We start from the raw sequence: 18,181 nt of genomic DNA on the forward strand, positions 1-18,181 counted from the left end.
TAATACGAAGACCAATGGAAACACAGGTAAAAGCATCAACAGGAGTAGGAACTCCAATAATTTTAGCGACCATCCAAGATTCCAAGGTAACATTTAATTCAGTAATTCATTCATACCAAAAAACAAAAAAAACAAAAAAAAAACCCAGTAATTCACCATTACAAAGCTGAAGAAGGGCGTTTTAGACCTTCTGAAAAAAGAAAAAGAGAGAATCTCAGCAAGTTGACAAGAGGGTGAAAAGGCAAGATTGTTAATATGGACAAACCAGAGGGCCTTTCGTAAAAGAGGAAGCCAAAGCAGAAAACCAGGTGGTCCCAGAGTCTCCAGTCTCCAGACTTCCAGAGGGTACTGATGAAAACGAGCGTTGTCGCTTCCTTGCTTCTCATCTTATACTCAACTCTTCTATGGATCTCTCTCCGTCTCCAGAGAGAAAGAGAGAGATAATAGACGAGAGTGAGAGATATACCCTGCAATTTGTACAGAATTCTGAACGGATACTTTTTTTTTTACCCATTAATCTGTACCATCTCGTGACTCACTGAGCAAGAAAATGAAATCTTCTGCCAAGATTTTTCTTCAATCCTCTCCTCTCTTTCGCTGTAAATTTACTGATTAGGCAGAAGATTTAAACCCACATTTGATTCCCTTTTCCAGTGATTTTCTATTTTGAGACCGTTTTCATTCTTTTAAAACCAAACCCAACTGAGTTTATAGCCGATAAACTGGATTTTTTTTCGTTTTTGTGTAGTCATTCTGATAGAATTCGAAGTGGGTTTTTTAGGGTTTGGGTGTGAGTGTTGTGCTTTCTCTTTCATAAGAAGTCATATATAAGGAACATTACTCATAGAACTTGAGTTGGGTTTTGGGGGTTTTAGATCTCTGCTGTGGTTTTATAGAAAAAAGGGAAAGAGAGAGAGAGAAGAAGCTCGTGTGTTCTTTGTTGCGGCTTCAGTAGTCTTTCTCCAAATATGCTGGATTTGAACTCTGTGGACCCATTTAGAGGAATCTGTAATAGCTTTCTAATGGGCAGATTCTCAAGGAAGATATCTACCTATCTCTCATTTACAGTTAATTATTAGGTTCTAGCTCCTTCCCCTGTTTTAGTTATTCGTTTATTTTTGTTTTCATACATAGACTTTCCTCTTTTGCTTTTTCATTTGCTTTTCATATATTCCTAGAACACTCAGGGTTTAGGGTTTTGTACTCTTTTAGTTATTTCACTTAGTTCCTGCTTGACATAGTTTGGATTGGTGGAAGAAGTTATTTCTTTAAGGTTTGGGATCTTTGTTTCATTTTAGGTCTCTGAAACTGCTTTGAATTTGGGTTTTAATACCTTGAGCTCTAAGTGTGGTGTGGACTTTAAGGTTTGAATTTGTTTCTGCCTTTTACTGGCCTTGTTAGCCTTGAATATCACCTGATTGTGAGGTTTCTTTTCTGAATTATCTCTTGTTTGTCTTCTCTAATTCTCTGTTATAGTTTTTTAATTCTGGGCCTCTGTCTACAAATGTATTCCTGTATAAGTGGAGGAGGCCTGACTTATGGAATTGATATCGAAATAGTGAAATCACCATCTACTTCATCAAGAACATCACATTCCTCTTCTCCTTCCTCAACTCTCTCTGAATCAAGCAACTCTTCACCTAGAATCTCCACTCGAAAACCTCGAACACCTCGAAAGCGTCCAAACCAAAGCTATAATGAAGCTGCAGCCCTGCTCTCCACAATCTATCCCAACATTTTCTCCACTCAAAACCTCAGAAAACCCTGCAGACACACCAAACAGTATGATTTCTTCTCCGATGAATTCCCTGAATTGCTTCCTCCCTCTCCTCGCATCATCGACAATGCTGGTTTCCTTCTCGACCAACAAGTCCCTGATAAACCCACTTTCCAAATAAAACCGAAACCTGCACATTCAAGTGAAAAGCCATGTCAAAGCCTTCCGGAAATTGATTCCCTGCCGAATTCTGCAAGACCAGGAGACAAGTATGAGGAGGACTTTGACGCCGAATCGATACTGGATGAGGAGATGGAAGAGGGTATTGACAGTATCATGGGGAATCTCAGTGTTAACAACGATTCATATGATGATTCCAATACTTGTTCTTACAATGGCCAATTCAATTTTTATTCTGGCAATCAAATGGGATTGGGATTTGGCAGGAAATTCGGACTGGGATATCCCATTGATGGTGGAGTGAGAGCATTGAGACATGTAGATGATGGAGATTGGTGGAGATTTCCTATAGTTGATGTTCTTCAAATCTCACCCAAATTGAACAAAGTCTCATCACAGAACAAGAAGAAGAAGAAGAAGAAATCGGAACACAAGGAAGAAGTGAAGAATTCTGGATCCTGTAAAGAGAATCACTCGATCTCGAATACGGGTTTGTCTTTGAAATTGAATTACGACGAGGTTCTGAATGCTTGGTCGGATCGAGGGTCACCGTTCTCCGAAGAAATTCCGGTGACATTCTCTTCGGGCTCCGATACTCTTGTACGTATCTCATTCTCTACTCCCGCCGGAAATCTCACGTTTGCAAATCGCAATCAAATTTGAACTTTGCTAAACCTAACTAATTCTAACATACGCCATGTGTATACAGCGTACATATAGGTTTGATGCTCATTACGCATATGGCGTATTTTAAATACTCATACTGTTTTTTCTATTTATTTTTTTTTTTGACAAGAATATCCCTGAGAATAACTATAATAATTGGCTTTTTACTTTGATTTTGGTGGGGCCAGGCCAGGCTGAAGCAGATTGATTTGTTCCCGGAGAACAACGGAGGGGTGAGGGAAGCAAGTGTGATGCGGTACAGGGAGAAAAGGAGGAGTCGTCTCTTCTCTAAAAAGATCAGATACCAGGTTCGGAAAGTCAATGCAGATCAACGGCCCAGAATGAAGGCAAGTAAGACTTTTTTTTCATCATATGGAATAAAATCTTACACGTGTAGGGTCATTGGGCCCACCTACTTGGGTTAATAATGGTTTGATGGAATTTCCATCAAACTTACTAATCTCCATCACTGTCAGCTTTTCAAAATTTTCTTTTCACCTAACTTTAATAATTGCATCATTTCCTTTAAACGGGGGGGCATGGAAATTTCATCCTCCCACTGGTTAAGAGTGTCGTTTTGCCTATTTTATACCAATTGCATTTTCAAAATACAAAAATAAACAAAAGTTCCATTGGGTCAGTCCGTGGGGCCAGAGCAGGGATTGAGATATCGGTATACGATACCAATCCAGATCGGCTGATATTGACTGGATCTACCGTTTTCTTATAAAATTGAGTTTTTGGACGATTTACCCTTGATCCGATTGGATCATTTGGGTATTGGTATTGGTATCGACTGGTACCAATACCTCAATCCATGGGCCAAATTTTGTATTGTCAATGAACCGGGTTAATCCCAAGCCCGTTTTGATATAAAGTGGCCAATTCCATTTCCTAGCTACGTTTGTAAATTAAAATTTTTTTAAATGTGAGGAGAGACATAGATATATAAATAAATCATTCTGTTATCATATTTTTTTTCTAACCTTTTCTTTTCTTGGCAACCAAACATAGAGTAAACAGTTGTATGGAAATTTCCTCCTCCTACTGGCTGTAGTATCCTTTTGCTTATTTTATACCAATTGCAAGGCTATACTCTCTCTCTCTCTCTCTCTCTCTCTCTCTCTCTCTCTCTAGCTTTTGGGCTAGGCCTAGGGCTAGGCCAAATCCAAGTCTGATCTAATTCATACCAACTTAACTACTTAAAACTGTTTTTTTTTTTTTTTTTTTGGTAAATATCTACTGTAAAACTATACATTCTTTTTTTGTTGCATTCCTGATGAAACGAATTTAAAATTTAAAATTCTATTCTTTTTTCATGTTAATTACATTTTGATATTTTAAAAAAAAATTAACAAACTGAATATATATATTTTTTGGTAGCAGGGGCGATTTGCTAGAAGAAGGCCAGTTCTCTCATCAAGTGGTCAACGATAACAATTTTTATGGACATCCTCCTTTTTGGAGTTGCCAAAAAAATGAATGGTTTTTGAGGTGGGGGGGGGGGGGGGTCCTGATAACCAACAAGAAGAGGGAATCTCAATCTTTTTTGGGAAAAAAAAGAAAATTTTGTTCTATCATTTTTTTGGGGGTGGTGTGTGGTGTGGGGTACACCTTCATCTTAACTTTATAGTTTCATTTGAAGATGCATAGTTACCAAAATGGTCCAAAATGTGGGTTCTTTCTGGTAAGTATGAAAGTTTTGTTGATTAGACATTAATAAATTGTTCAATTTTGACTTTTGAATACAGAGTAGTAATAGTTGAGCCATATTATTACATTTAAAGGCTTGGGATCTGTCATTTTATAATTAAACCCAACTTTACAGCAAATCATCTTCTATTTATATGAGGGGATAAAGTTCTCTGCCCCGGGGTGTTACACCCAGACATATGGGAGGGGAGAGGGGGGGGGGGGGGAACGACCGAGCCCGCCCCCCCTAATGCCTAAAATCCCACCCTTATCCTGCCCCATGTGTTTGCGCTCCCAGACAGAGACCGTATGCCCTTATATGAGTTACAGACAGATTAAAGTATCAAAATGCTTAAAATGTATATCACCTAAGAATCAAAACCAAAAACCTCATATCTGAATAGCCTCAATCAACCAAATTTTTGGATAACAATCAAACAAACAAAGGAGACACTACTATGGAAAGCAGAATCAGCTAAAAATTAGGTTGGATTAACAATCTGTCAGTCCAACTAAACCTGCAAAAAAACTAAAGAAAACCCAAGACCCAGCACTATTTAGTTCTTATTTCTTGAATCAAGAGAGTTGACACCAGGGTTTTAAGAATCAGGAATTGGATTGGTGACTCGGCTGTGACTGATCCTGATTTCCACTAATCCAACAAGGCTGATTCACACCCAAAAACCCTAGAAATTTCATGTTTTTGGATCCGAGGATTGATTCCAATCCAATCCAATTCGAAATTGCCAATGACTGATTTCTGTACCTGATTCCGTGTTTTGAAACCCTGGTTAACATTGCCCTTAGCATCCAAAAGCACTTGAATATGCCGAGCTCCACATTTTCTAGCATGCCCAATACCTTCTTCACAGTGTAGATATTAGCTTCTCAGTCACCTCCTGCAATAAGAACTCTTTATTAGAATTCATATAGAGAAAACTAAATACCATCCATCCCTTCTGGAAACTACCATTATAAAAGTGATCAAATCTGCATATAAAGGGATGCTATTGCCCATCTGACTATAACTCTTGTCAAGTTATCCAAGACATTGGGCAGATGAAGGGTCATAAATCATGAATAGTAACCTTAAAAATACAAGCAGTTTCTAGCCTCCTATGGATCTATATTTGCCTAGCAAACAGATATGAAAGAGCTACAAGTAATGGACGAAGAAGCAACAACATCCAGTGGCTCTAACCACCAATTCTGTCATTCCTCAACAGAGTAATCACTCAACATCTCAGTTCTAAGACCAAGATTTGTAGCTAAACCTAGTAGCTTTCGCATAAGGGCAATGAAACAATATCATGGGGATCTTATTAATCTTCAATATCACTCTCCTATATATACATAGGGGAACCGTTCTCTGCATGGGAGCACGGGGCCACGCACGTGTAGCAGCCAAGAAGAGCGCTTGCGCTGGCACATTTTCTTTTTTTTTTGGTAAATGCGCTGGCACATTGGAGGGCGGAAATTTCGTCATTTATGAGAGCGGGGTGGTCATTTCCACCCCCAATGTGTCTGGACGTGGTCCCTGCATCCCATGCAGGGAGCTTTGTTAAAATCTTTGATCATAAACAGATCCCCACATTGAATTATGGAAATCAATTAACAAGAAACATAAATGACATACCTGTCAATGACGGCTGCAATCAAACCACGTAGCTTTCTCCTTCCCAAAAGCCTTCCACAGCCTTTCACTTTACCTCTCCCGTGAGTAGGAATAATAGAATAATCAAAATGACGGTTGTGGGGACCTTAGGGTTGAATATATAATATTCTCCCTGACCCTAATCACACTCCCACAATGTGTAAGGTCAGTTATACCCCTCACTAAACCTGGAGTGAAATAAAACACCTTATGGGCCCAATAGAGCCAACCCATATTAATTAAGCCCAATAACCCAACAATCTCCCACTTAGGCAAAATTAATACAGGTGTCTTTATTGGAATTGGCCAAAATCCACTTTCACTCAAAATTACTTTGGTCCTATTAATGCCCACTTGTGTCGAACGACAGCAGAAGATATGCCTCAACATACGGCATACAAATTTCTATCATCACGGCCACAAATGATCCATTAACTCGAACCGCCTTGGGTATATGTAACAACAAGGTAACAAGAGCATAACAAGTGATCAGCAAGTAAATGCTCGTGTCCTCGTAGGTCCTCTACCTTGAAAATCCTCACAAGTAGTACACTTTGATATTAACTCATACTTGGGTTAAACCGCCATGAACTAGAATTAACACCATCCTTTGGCTTACCGCCCATGGCTTATCCGCCAATCTTAAAACTTTGGCTAAATACCGTCTATGGCTAATTGCCATTTTGAAAGCTTTGGCTAAATACCGCCTATGGCTAACCACCATTTTGTAAGACATGTCTTATAAGAACAAGTAATGAACTATAACCAGTAGATGTATTAAGATGGCAAAAGAATGCAAAATCACTGGTTAAATAAAAGAGCTCAAATAATAACCAAGGAGGAAAAGCAAAATCCTCCTACTAAACCGACATATCATGAATGTAACAATCATGATTGTCAAAACAACCCAGACTCCCACTAATCCTTGGGAATCACACTATCATCACCCAAACAGACATGTTAAATACTATGCTGTTCTATACCTTCATGAGTCTACCTTCATGAATCTAGGGACTTTTGCTCGCACCGAACTAGTTGGTCTCTTGAGGGCATGACCTTAGAGGAAAGCTCTACTGAGCGAAACCAAAGAAAATATTCAGTCACCAACTGCCTAGTAGGGACGAAAACACCATTGACCTCTCCCCTAGTCACCTCTTCTCGGATAGGGAAAATACTGTCCCTACTTGCCTTGAGCTGTTTGCCTTTCGATGTTCCTTTGGATAAACAACTGCAGGACTGTTGTCTTACCATAACCACAAGGGTTTAGGGACTGAGCCAACAACCTTTAGTTCTACAGAGAAAAGCCTAACCAACCAGCCCTCTCGATCATTTCAAAAATTCCATCACGCTTCTTACATGGTGGATAGAGCAACAACAATCTAATAACGGTCTGCTTGGCACCTTTCCATTTTCCCCTAGAACTTCTCCAACTACCAAGACGACACCGCCTAAGACCAATTCCATGTCATCAGTTCAACCACTGGAGCCTGAATCTGATTATCCGGCTATACTAAGTCAGTCATCCTTCCTGTGGACTAGCCTGAACTCTCTGGCACCTAGTAAGTACCGCACCACCTTCTCAGCTGCGGTCCAAAGACCCAGTCTTATATCAGACTGAAAAGCTCCCAAAGAATGCTAATTACGGATGCAATATCGGTATGAGTGCACGTATGTGCACACATCAACCCGACCACAGCTGAAACATGAGGCTCGTCCTACATGGAATCATCCTCAAGAATCTCCTTCGAACACCATTCCAAGTTCAAATTGTCCCCTTCGTGGATGAGTGCATCCTCCCACATCATTGGGTAAGTCAAACCTTAACAAGATCCTGCTAACGCAAACCTTCTATGGCAACCCCAGACAATCTTCCTTTCCACCACGACTTGCCACGACTTATCACGAAACCAAATACACAGGTGTACCTTTCTTTGTTTTTAAATTCATGATCCCAGGAAAGGAACTGTTTGACTTCCCAAAATAGGTCAAGATCACTGCCGGCTAGCAGTATATCATCTACATAGGGCACACAGAAAGTGAACCTACCCCTAGTAGTTTTCTGGTGGACGCAATTGCCAATTGCTCACGCTTAACAGAACCTCAAATCACTGTCCTGCAGCCTATTTTAGATCTTACAGTGACACCAGCAACTCAAAACTCGATGGTCCTTTCTTTCCTTCTCAAAACATTCATACTCGCACATGTGGACTCGCTCTTCCTTACTAGATTGGCGATGGCTTACAGCCTTCCCCTGAAGGTCAATATCGGTTCTATAACAAACAGCTTTGATGCAACAACCTTGCACCACTGGGGAAGCTCAATGAATTTTCAAACGCCATTTCATCCTTAATCCTTCCAACCATCTCACAAACGCAGACACTTTACCTTCATCCTCATGAAACTTCTCACAAGTGATCTTATTAACTCTACTCTCTGAGCCTGGGTGTTAGATCTATGACCCTACGGTCTTATTAAATATCCTCCAAGTCATCACCCGCCTTGGTTTGTAAAATATAAAACTTAAGAGGACAGGTTCTTAGGTAATCCTTGGTTGTATCAAATGGGGTATCTTAATTGACCTATTCAAAATACTAAACCCCAAAATCTCAACCCAAACAGAGGCTCAGGGTTTTCTAATTTACTTCCTTTTCAAGTATTGACTAGCATCACCACTACTTTTGTGACATTTCCTTGATTATTACAGTGGGACTAATTTCCTTCGAAAGTTATCACTTCCCCTTGATGCAGTCAACGCACTACCTTAACATTTCAAGGACTAAGTAACAATAATGCCTTCCTATATTCCTCTATAGGCCCATCCTAACATCCATTCACGGTGATTGATTACACTATAAGAGAGAATAACGACTTATGCAACCATCAATCACATAATCAAAATAAAATAAAAGAACCAACTCTATTAAAAAAAACGTAAATGCTTATCCAAGTAAAACAAGATTCTTCTAAATTCAAATAAATTATATGTTTTAGTAAAACAAAACAATAAAATAAACATGAACAGAATGGTCTAATAGTTCTCAATGACTCTTATATGGTTTCCACATTCTCATAGCCTCATTTCTTACTAAGACCTTTACTTCTCATTCACCGCTTGATCATGAAACCAAATCTCATCTTCCGAGTGCTGTGGTGAATGGTTACGAGACCTGGGAGTGTAGAATGGTGACTCCAGTCTGTCCACTTCCTCAGATTCTGCCTCATCTGTTGGTGGGGACCTCGGAGTATTGTAAGGTGAGTCCGACTTATCCATTGCAACAGAGAGAATTTTCTCAACTGGTCCGCACCCACGTGGCCAATCCCTCACCACCAACAATCTCGGCCTCTTGGGTCCTTTCACAACGGTTGCACGTGCCCTCAAGATAGCCCTATATTTCCGTGCAGTCAAACGCGTTTTCTTACTTCCTATTCGAGTCCGGTCTCCAGTGTGCTGGGAAGAATCTAAGGCACTGGTATCACAGTTTTGTATCTTGAAGTTATCGGCTACAACCGACTTATCCCTGGTGGGTGGCATCCTGTCAAACAGAATATCAAATCAATAACTAGCACTTGCCACACCCATAACTTCAATAATTATCTGGTGTCAAGACTGTGTCGGTTATAACAAAACAAATTTATGTAACAATCAAGGGTTTTAGTCTGGCGTACATTTCTAACCTAAACATCCTTAGATGCAGTGGTCCACATTCATTCCTTCTATCCCTTAATTAGTCTAGATAGTGTACACAAACTCTGGTTACTATCAAATGAATAAATACGCACTATTGACCATGGAGCCTAACTAGGGTGTGTTACAAACACTCCATAAAAGACAAGATGGTGCAGAATACAATACAATATACGAGCAACATATCCCGAACATATCTTTCCCTCTCTGAGCATAAGATATGTATTTATTAAGCCATACTTGCCATAAAACCAGAAGTAACTATAGTGGTCCTATCACTTTTCGACATAAGGAGCCCTAGGGTGCAAATCCTTCATATACTTGCATGTGCATCCCTAATCTCTTTAAACTTGGGCAGTAACTCTCATAAGCATGTACCACCTACTTTGCTACCATGGCCGAACTGTTGAGGAGATTGATGTGCCACCGCGGTGGTCATCACCTCATTCCCCTATAATTCCCATGAATGGAAAACCACAGCTAATTATCTCTAGTAAAGTACTCTCTTACAAGCACGTGCAGTATAGTATATTTTCAACCACCTTCACTAATTCTTATGTATAACGTTTTCCCCGTGCACAATCAAGACCTTTCACTAACATTAAGTACTGGGTACCGTTAATACCTATACATTATGGTCCATGCTAGTTTCTAATGAACTAGCTTATAAAACCGGAAGAGTATCAACCGGAACTGCATTTCTAACCTTTGGGTAAACAATAATTCCTAGGTCAGTTTCTCCCTATATGTGTGTGTGTGTGTGTGTGTGTACTACTACATTGTTCTTGGATGATGCTACCTTTGGGCGAGCATCACCATTCTTTGCTGCCATAAATATGAACCTTAAGCTATTGGGTATTATAATAAAATTTGATCTTACCACTTTGGTGGATTCCATCTGACCCTATTAGAGTGTCCAACAGCTCATGATGCAGCCATGGGATGTTCATTCATGAGTTTAAACGATTTTATACATTAATCTCATTACACATCAATTTTATAAAAAAAAACTACTGTTGTTCTACATTGCATTGTGACGTAATATTGCATATGGTTGCCTATGTTCAACCGTTAATCAAGGAATGCAGAAACGCACATTTAAAGAATTGCAGAAACACTTTAAAAGCTCACTGTGGGTCCCAATAGCCACAATTGGAGCAAGTGAGGTATACCATCACGTAGGCCTCTAAAAATCAAACACAACGGGAAAACCCCCATCTCAAAAAGCCCTTCCACGAGCCCTCACGCGCAGCCGGCCAAACCCAGTCAATCGTTCGGTCTGGACCGGTTCGTCGAGTCGTCTTTCCAGGTTAAAATTCGGGTCAGTCAACCCGCCCAATCGTGTTCGGGTCACGGGTCCGGATCGACCCGTATTTCTCGGGTCGGTTTGCCCATTCGGGTCGGTCCTGGGGTCGCCCCATCTGGATCGGGTCTGGGCTGGTCATCTGGGTCGAGTTAGGCTTGACCCACTTGGGGTCGGGTCTAGTCTGACCCAGCTAGTTCGGGCTTGGCCTGACCCACCTGATTCGGGCTTGGTCTAACCCACTTGGGTCGGGTTTCTCGTTGGGTGAACTCGTCGGTTCACCAGGTTGACTCGAAAACCCTACCGAGTCGACCCGGCGATGAATTGCCCGCCGCCCCAAAACTCCTTTTTTTTTTTTTTTTTTTTTTTGAAACGGTTGCCGACGCTTGCCGGCGCGTCGGGAAGATTCCGACGAAACGATTTTCAGATCCAGGATCGCCTCGACCTCCTCCATTCCATGCAAAAAAATTTTGATTTTGGTGACCGGACACCACCGGCAGTGGCCGTACATGAACGATCCAAAACCCGAAATTTTTCAAAAACCTTGTTTCAATCATAACCTGAATTCCATATCTATGTAGGTTGGCTCTGATACCACTTGTTAAAATCTTTGATCATAAACAGATCCCCACATAGAATCATGGAAATCAATTAACAAAAAACATAAATGACATACCTGTCAATGACGGCTGCAGTCGAACCACGTAGCTTTCTCCTTCCCAAAAGCCTTCCACAGCCTTTCACTTTACCTCTCCCGTGAGTAGGAATAATAGAATAATCAAAATGACGGCTGTGGGGACCTTAGGGTTGAATATATAATATTCTCCCTAACCCTAATCACACTCCCACAATGTGTAAGGTCAGTTATACCCCTCACTAAACCTGGAGTGAAATAAAACACCTTATGGGCCCAATAGAGCCAACCCATATTAATTAAGCCCAATAACCCAACAAGCTTTTCTCCATATATATAGGGAAGCAGTTTTCTATCCAAGAGTGTGGCCTACGCCAGCACTCCCATGTGTCTATCTCTCTCCTCCATAAAACAAGGGGATAGAGGTGTCTTTTCGTACACCACACCCAATACCTTGGTGGATCATAAATAAATATACCAATGGTAAATTACACTACGAACCCTAAAGGTTTGTCCTAAATACAGTGCAACCCCCTGTGTTTCTAAATTATACAACCCGCACCTTTAAGTGGACGGTGTTAATAATAAAATGTAAAATACCAACTTTGCCCTTCTAACATTTATTATCAAAAATCTATTCAAACCCTCTTTACCTTCTTAACCGTTACCTTCTTCCTCACAACCGAAGCTGCTCTTATCTTCTCCGAAGTCGCATGACCTGCAACTCCACCGCACAGGTATGCCCTTCTCCACCTGCCATTGTCTCTCTCTTCTCTCCCTCATCTCAACTACCCCTCTCTTCTCTTGTCTGACGTAAGCTTCAGTTTTTGCATTTCACAGAATCAAAATATAAACAAAATTACCTATCACTCACTGAGGAAAAAATGATGAAAGCTTTCACTTGTCAATGAGCCCACCGCAATGATGAGATTTCAAGAGAAACCCACATCAAAAGGCGCCTCATTTAGCAATCTCACCTAGATAAAAACAACATATTCAGCAAAAAAGGCAGGAAATCAAACATTCTCATAGACTTGAGATATCAAAGCAAATGGTGAAACAAGAAAATGCCGTCAGATTTCCACATTACCCAGACATCAAAAGATTATTTATTCAACAACTCAAATCACCAAGTTTCATCTTTTATAGGGATTTCATTGGCTTAACCACCATGCATGCGGAATCCAGCAAATTTCAGCATGAGATTCAATAAACAAACAGAGAACTGGTGAAATCACCAAAGATTGGTAAGTTCCTACCTTGCATATAGGAAGAATCCACGTTTCTGGATTTATGAAACTTAGCACCGAAGGCTTCTAGCAACCCATCAAATTGATTAACCTAGGTTTCTGCACAAGCTATTCTAGTTTAACTTGGAAGCGTTAAAGCAGGTTTCTCTTGCAAAAGGTTCAAATCTGCAAGAGTCCAGAGAAGACATGATTTTCAGCAAAAAAAAAAAGACATGATGATCCAGTCAATTATAGAAGCAGATCTGCCCTCATTGGAAGGTTCTCAGAACCAAGAAAGTGACAGAACCTAAATCCCTAATAACAAGAAGGATCTCCAATCATAGTAGATCCGCCATCTTGAGAACCCTAAAATGTATCTTCCTTATCATGCCTTCGAGTAGCAAAGGAAGGAGTTGAAGATGGCCTGAGGCAGATCGCCAGAACCCTAAACCTACGACTGATTCAAGTAGCAGGGGAAGGGGGTGTGAAGTTAGGGATGCCTTATGGGCAAAATGGTAAGCTCACACCCCATTAGGGGTATATTTGTCATTTTAAAGCATCAATGGCCAACACATCAGCAACTAACGGAAATGCTCTAACGGAGTGGGGTGACTGTAACAACTAACCTAAACTCAGGGGTCAGGGTGTATAATTTAGAAACACAGGGGGTCGCAGTGCAATTTACCCATATAACAAATGTATTTTCTACGTAATATTGATGAACTACAAAAAAGCCCTTACCTTGACAAAGGATTGTGAAAGATTTAAGATAAGAAGGGTTAAATCGATAACTCGATATCCTCAATCCAGATGATGCAGTTCAGGTTGCTGATAAAACCATGGAAAAAAGATTCATTAAGAATATGACTCACACTAACAATAATTAGCATGAAATATTACCATAAACTTCCTTATCTAGTTGGTGAGGAAAGGCTAAAGCATAAATAATATGCATAGGTACCAAGCAAAATAATTTTAGCATAAGAAGGTGAAAGTAAATTAACCAACATTGAAGATCTGGTTTTAAAAATATTCCAAAGCTAGATCCAATTGTTTTAGGCTAAATTAGGAAGGGTAGTCCTCCATAAGTATGCCCCCAGTTTTTCTCTCTTTTTTTTTTCCAATACTAAGATGAAATGTTTCTGGCCCCTTAGCAAAATGCATGTAGAGAAATACTATGTTTGAACTTAAGGAAATCCTTCAGGTGGTGAAATAGTAATAAGCCCAAGAAATTCATTTACCAGGAGATATCATCCGATCTTTTCTGTAGTCCATGTTATGAAAAAGAAAGTTATGTCTCATGTATTGTTCATTTTGCGCACTGCATTGTACATTTGTTACATGAAAAGGGCATACCCAGTGCACCACTCATGCTGCTGCAGGGTCTGGGAAGGGTCATAATATACGCAGCCTCACCACCACTTCACGGAGAAGCTGTTTCCCGACTCAAACCCATGAGCACTAGGTCACAATGGAGCAATCTTACCATTGCACCAAAGCCCGCCATCAAAAGGAAAAAAGATAAAAAAACAATAAAGGAAAAGAATGAAAGAAAATCAAGACAATTGTAGAGATTTTCAAATTTCTTATTCAATGTAAATTCTTCCAATTGTAATTACCTCCATTCAGTGTATTAAAGCTATTACTGTACCATAATACACAATTTCTTTTGTGTATCATTCTTCTGTTGACTAATTCCAATTTAGGACTCAAGGTAGGGTTTTACTTTCACTTTTATATGTATCATCTTTTTATCCCATAGCCAAGCCAATCAGAGTACTCATGTTTAAGGGCTTGTGAGTATCATTACATCAAGGACAGGTCCTTAGAATATCAACTCTAAAGGGTCAACTAAGCAAGTACCTCTGACGAGGCAATGAAGGAGCACAAAAGCAGTATGGCCATGGTGAAAACTTGCAAAGATGCAAGAGTAGAAATTGCAAATACTTACGTGGACTTGGCGATAGATCGACATTAGGAAAAAAATTCCTCATGCCCAACTGATCAAACTCTGAAGTCAAGTGGATTTTATCTACTCTGTAAGTTTATAGAAGACTTGATTTACCCTTCAATGAACGGGCCTGTCTTTTGCCAAACTAGCTGTTTGGATGGATGGTACCCTTTAATGAACGGCCTGTCTTTTGCCAAAGGCAATGATAATAAAGAAGAAATTGAAGGGGTAGTTGCTTCTTCAAGAACCAGATATCTCTTCCTTGCTGTTCTTAGTCGCCTTTTGACGGAATGTGAGAAATCAAGTGGAAATATTCCATATCTAGATCTCAGTATGAAAAGTTGAAAGTGAAAGGGGACCTTACAGATAGCCTGATATAGGTCGTTGCTTCCATTGAAGATTGGAAGAAGCTGCTTTGGTAGTAGAGATTACGAGATCATCTTAGCCGCCCCGCTCTACACTATCATTAGGGCATTGCATACTAGAAACAAACTTTCTTGTAAAATATTTCACATATTTTCCATTTTTCTAGCAGGCATTAGGAGAGAATTAGGACACTAAACGTTCAGACGGGCATTACCTACCATTACCAGTAATCCTTGCATGAACACTCACCACTGGTGAACACATGGAAGCAATTTCTATCTCAAAGGACAATTTCCCTCTTGAACTCCTTAGATATAAATTTGATGGCCAAGTGAAACACCCCCCCCCCCCCCCCACATACCCTCAAGTTGTTGATCACCCTTATTGGGGAGTTATTTGCCTAGGAGACCATAAGCTATGGCCAACCTCACTGTGTCTACTCAATTCAATGTGCCTCCTCTTTCTCCTCCTCCAAATCCACCACTTCCACCCCACTTGCAACGAAATCAACCTTCTCAATTCTGTTTTTCAACTCCTCCAACATCAAATATATCTGTCTTGCCTCACAGTGATTGATATCACCCACCACAAAGTCATGCACCCTCCCGTCTATTTCAATGAAACTACACCCTTGTGTGGTTTGCAGTTCTTTCCCCTTGATCAACTTCCTCACCTTCATTGCATCCTCCTCCTCTCCAGTGGCAGCAAACATTTGTCCAGCCAGCTTATACCGGTCACCAGACCTTGGTTCCAGCTCAATCAATTGCCTGAACACACGTTCCCCTCTCCTCAAGTCCTTATGGGTTCTGCAAGCACCCAGCAATGAACCCCATATAATTGCATTCGGCTTCTCCGGCATCGAGACAATCACTTCTTCAGCTTCTGCCAACCGCCCTGCTCGCCCTAACAGATCTACCATACATCCATAATGCTCAATCGAAGGTTTGATCCCAAATTCTCGTGACAGACGATCAAAATAATAACACCCTGCTTCCACACATCCAGCATGGGAGCAAGCTGATAATATGGCAACAAAAATGATTGCATTAGGATAGATACCCTCAGCAACCATCTCGTCAAAAAGCTTGAAACATTCTTCAGCTCTCCCATGCATGGCAAAACCAGAAATCATGACTCCCCATGCAACAACATCTCTTCTGCGCATTTTCTCGAAGACTTGGTAACCACTATCAATGCTGCCACACTTGGTATACATGTCAACCAGAGCAGTACACAACCTGACACTAAGCTTAATTCCAAACCGTTTGACATACGCATGTATCCATCTCCCTTGGTCCAATGCCCCCAACTGCGCACAGGCAGATAGAGAGCTAACCAGTGCGGATTCATTTGGTGGTGGCGCACCGGACACAATCATCTCCCGAAAGACACTCAATGCCTCCACATTCATACCATTCTGAGCAAACCCAGATATCATTGCACTCCAAGAAGCATCATCCTTCACAGACATTCTCTCGAACACTTGCCTGGCATTCTCCACACAACCATTTCTCATGTAACCCGTTAGCATTGAATTCATAACAAGCGTATTCTCATTCCTATTACACTCAGAGAATTCCAGCAGAACAACCTCTGCCGAACACAAATCATTAGCATTCGCATACATGTGAATCAGAGAGCTGTGTATGTGAGTAGTTGCAGGTGACGGTTTCCGTCCAGCCTTGATTATCTGACAATGCACTTGTTTACCTTCAAAGAGTGAACTAGTCTTAGAGCAGGCCTTGAGAACAAACGTGTAAGTGTGATTATCAGGAACTACGCCATCTGATAACATTCCTTGATAGAGTATAATTGAATGAAATGGATGGTTACCCAGTATTAAGCATCTAATCATGGTGTTGTACATGAAGATGTTTGGTGAATTAAATGATTTGAAAACAGATGAGGCATAGGGGATATGGGGTATTAGACCATAGGACTCGATGAGTTTTTTGGTGGCGGTTGGGTGGCGATTGAGAAGGCCAGAAACAATCAATTGGGCGTGTAATTGTTGGGTTTCTTGGAGGTTCGGGCTGGTTTTCTGGGCTAAGAAGACATCGGCAGGAATTCTTACAGCTGTATTGATGGGGTTTCCATTGGAGGATATTTGATTCGGGTTGAAAAAAAATGAGAGTGGATGAGATGCCATGTTAGTATCTTAGTGCTGCGGTGCGCATAAAATTTAGCCGCCACCGTATGTGTCACTGCCTCAATGATGTCATGTGTATACCTTTAATGTTTAAGGCTAATTCAATCAACAAGAATAGTTTTCTGTCTAGGAGTGTGGTCTACGCCACCACTCTCATGTGTCTATCTCTCTCCTCCTCAAAACAAGGAGACAGAGGTGTATTGTCAAATGAGGAGGAGAGAGATAGACTCATGGGAGTGCTGGCATAGGCTACACTCCCGAATAGAGAACTTTCTCCCTTGAATCTAACAAAAATCATGTCGAAGAACTTTCACCATTAATTATTTGGGAAGTAGTTTTCTGTCTGGGAGTGTGGCCTACACCAGCACTCCCATGTGTCTATCTCTCTCCTCCTCAAAACAAGGGGGGCAGAGGCATCTTTTCATATGGGGAGGAGAGAGATAAACACATGGGAGTGCTGGCGTAGGCTACACTCCCGGATAGAGAACTTTCTCATTAATTATTTTTAGGGGGAGTGGGAGCGTAGGGGGCCACGCATGCATGACAGCCAATGAGAACGTGTGTTCGCATCTCGAGGGTGGGATTTTCGTCTTTCATGGGGGTTGGGCGGTAACTATTTCAAATATTTGGGGTCTATCATACACAAAGAAGGTGACAGATGATGATGTTTCACAAAGAATTAAAGTGGGAAGGATAAAATGGAGAGTTGCGACTAGAGTACTATGTGACCAACAAATTCCTTTAAAACTCAAAGGAAAGTTTTACAGGACTGTTGTCTGACTTGCTATGTTGCATGGTGTGGAATGTTGGGCAGTTAAGAAATGCCATGTAGCGAAGTTATGAATTGCAGAAATGAGGATGTTAAGATGGATGTGCGGCAAAACTAGGAAGGATAAAGTAAGGAACGATTGTATTAGAGCTAATGTGGGAGTTGCCCCGATCAGTGACAAGCTCT

General features: G+C 40.8%; 2 protein-coding genes across 3 annotated transcripts; one reads left to right on the top strand and one right to left on the bottom strand.

Moving 5' to 3' along the window:
* Nucleotides 1-1,491: 1,491 nt before the first annotated feature.
* Nucleotides 1,492-4,034, top strand: LOC122662335 (protein CHLOROPLAST IMPORT APPARATUS 2-like). 2 transcript variants are annotated; one of them, XM_043857938.1, is made up of 3 exons: nucleotides 1,492-2,497; nucleotides 2,752-2,914; nucleotides 3,950-4,034. In XM_043857938.1, the coding sequence occupies exons 1-3, from the start codon at nucleotides 1,505-1,507 to the stop codon at nucleotides 3,961-3,963; spliced, it is 1,170 nt and encodes a 389-aa protein (XP_043713873.1). In that variant the 5' UTR covers nucleotides 1,492-1,504; the 3' UTR covers nucleotides 3,964-4,034. The 2 variants fall into 2 exon arrangements, with proteins under 2 accessions (XP_043713873.1, XP_043713872.1); XM_043857937.1 differs by having other exon boundaries at nucleotides 2,752-2,910.
* Nucleotides 4,035-15,195: 11,161 nt separating this feature from the next.
* On the bottom strand, nucleotides 15,196-17,244 carry LOC122660913 (pentatricopeptide repeat-containing protein At5g56310-like). The gene has a single exon (XM_043856169.1). It carries the CDS (start codon nucleotides 17,224-17,226, stop codon nucleotides 15,523-15,525), a length of 1,704 nt encoding a protein of 567 aa, XP_043712104.1. The 5' UTR covers nucleotides 17,227-17,244; the 3' UTR covers nucleotides 15,196-15,522.
* Nucleotides 17,245-18,181: the final 937 nt, after the last annotated feature.

This window comes from Telopea speciosissima, chromosome 5 (genome assembly GCF_018873765.1).
Source record: "Telopea speciosissima isolate NSW1024214 ecotype Mountain lineage chromosome 5, Tspe_v1, whole genome shotgun sequence".
Taxonomy (NCBI): Eukaryota; Viridiplantae; Streptophyta; class Magnoliopsida; order Proteales; family Proteaceae; genus Telopea; species Telopea speciosissima.

What these genes read in the sequence shown, in the direction of transcription:
- LOC122662335 (XM_043857937.1), top strand. Translation starts at nt 1,505, where the DNA reads ATGTATTCCTGTATAAGTGGAGGAGGCCTGACTTATGGAATTGATATC. An exon ending in CTTCGGGCTCCGATACTCTT is followed by an intron (nt 2,498 to 2,751) that starts GTACGTATCTCA and finishes TGGTGGGGCCAG; the next exon opens with GCCAGGCTGAAGCAGATTGA. An exon ending in ATCAACGGCCCAGAATGAAG is followed by an intron (nt 2,911 to 3,949) that starts GCAAGTAAGACT and finishes TTTTGGTAGCAG; the next exon opens with GGGCGATTTGCTAGAAGAAG.
- LOC122660913 (XM_043856169.1), bottom strand. Translation starts at nt 17,226, where the DNA reads ATGGCATCTCATCCACTCTCATTTTTTTTCAACCCGAATCAAATATCC.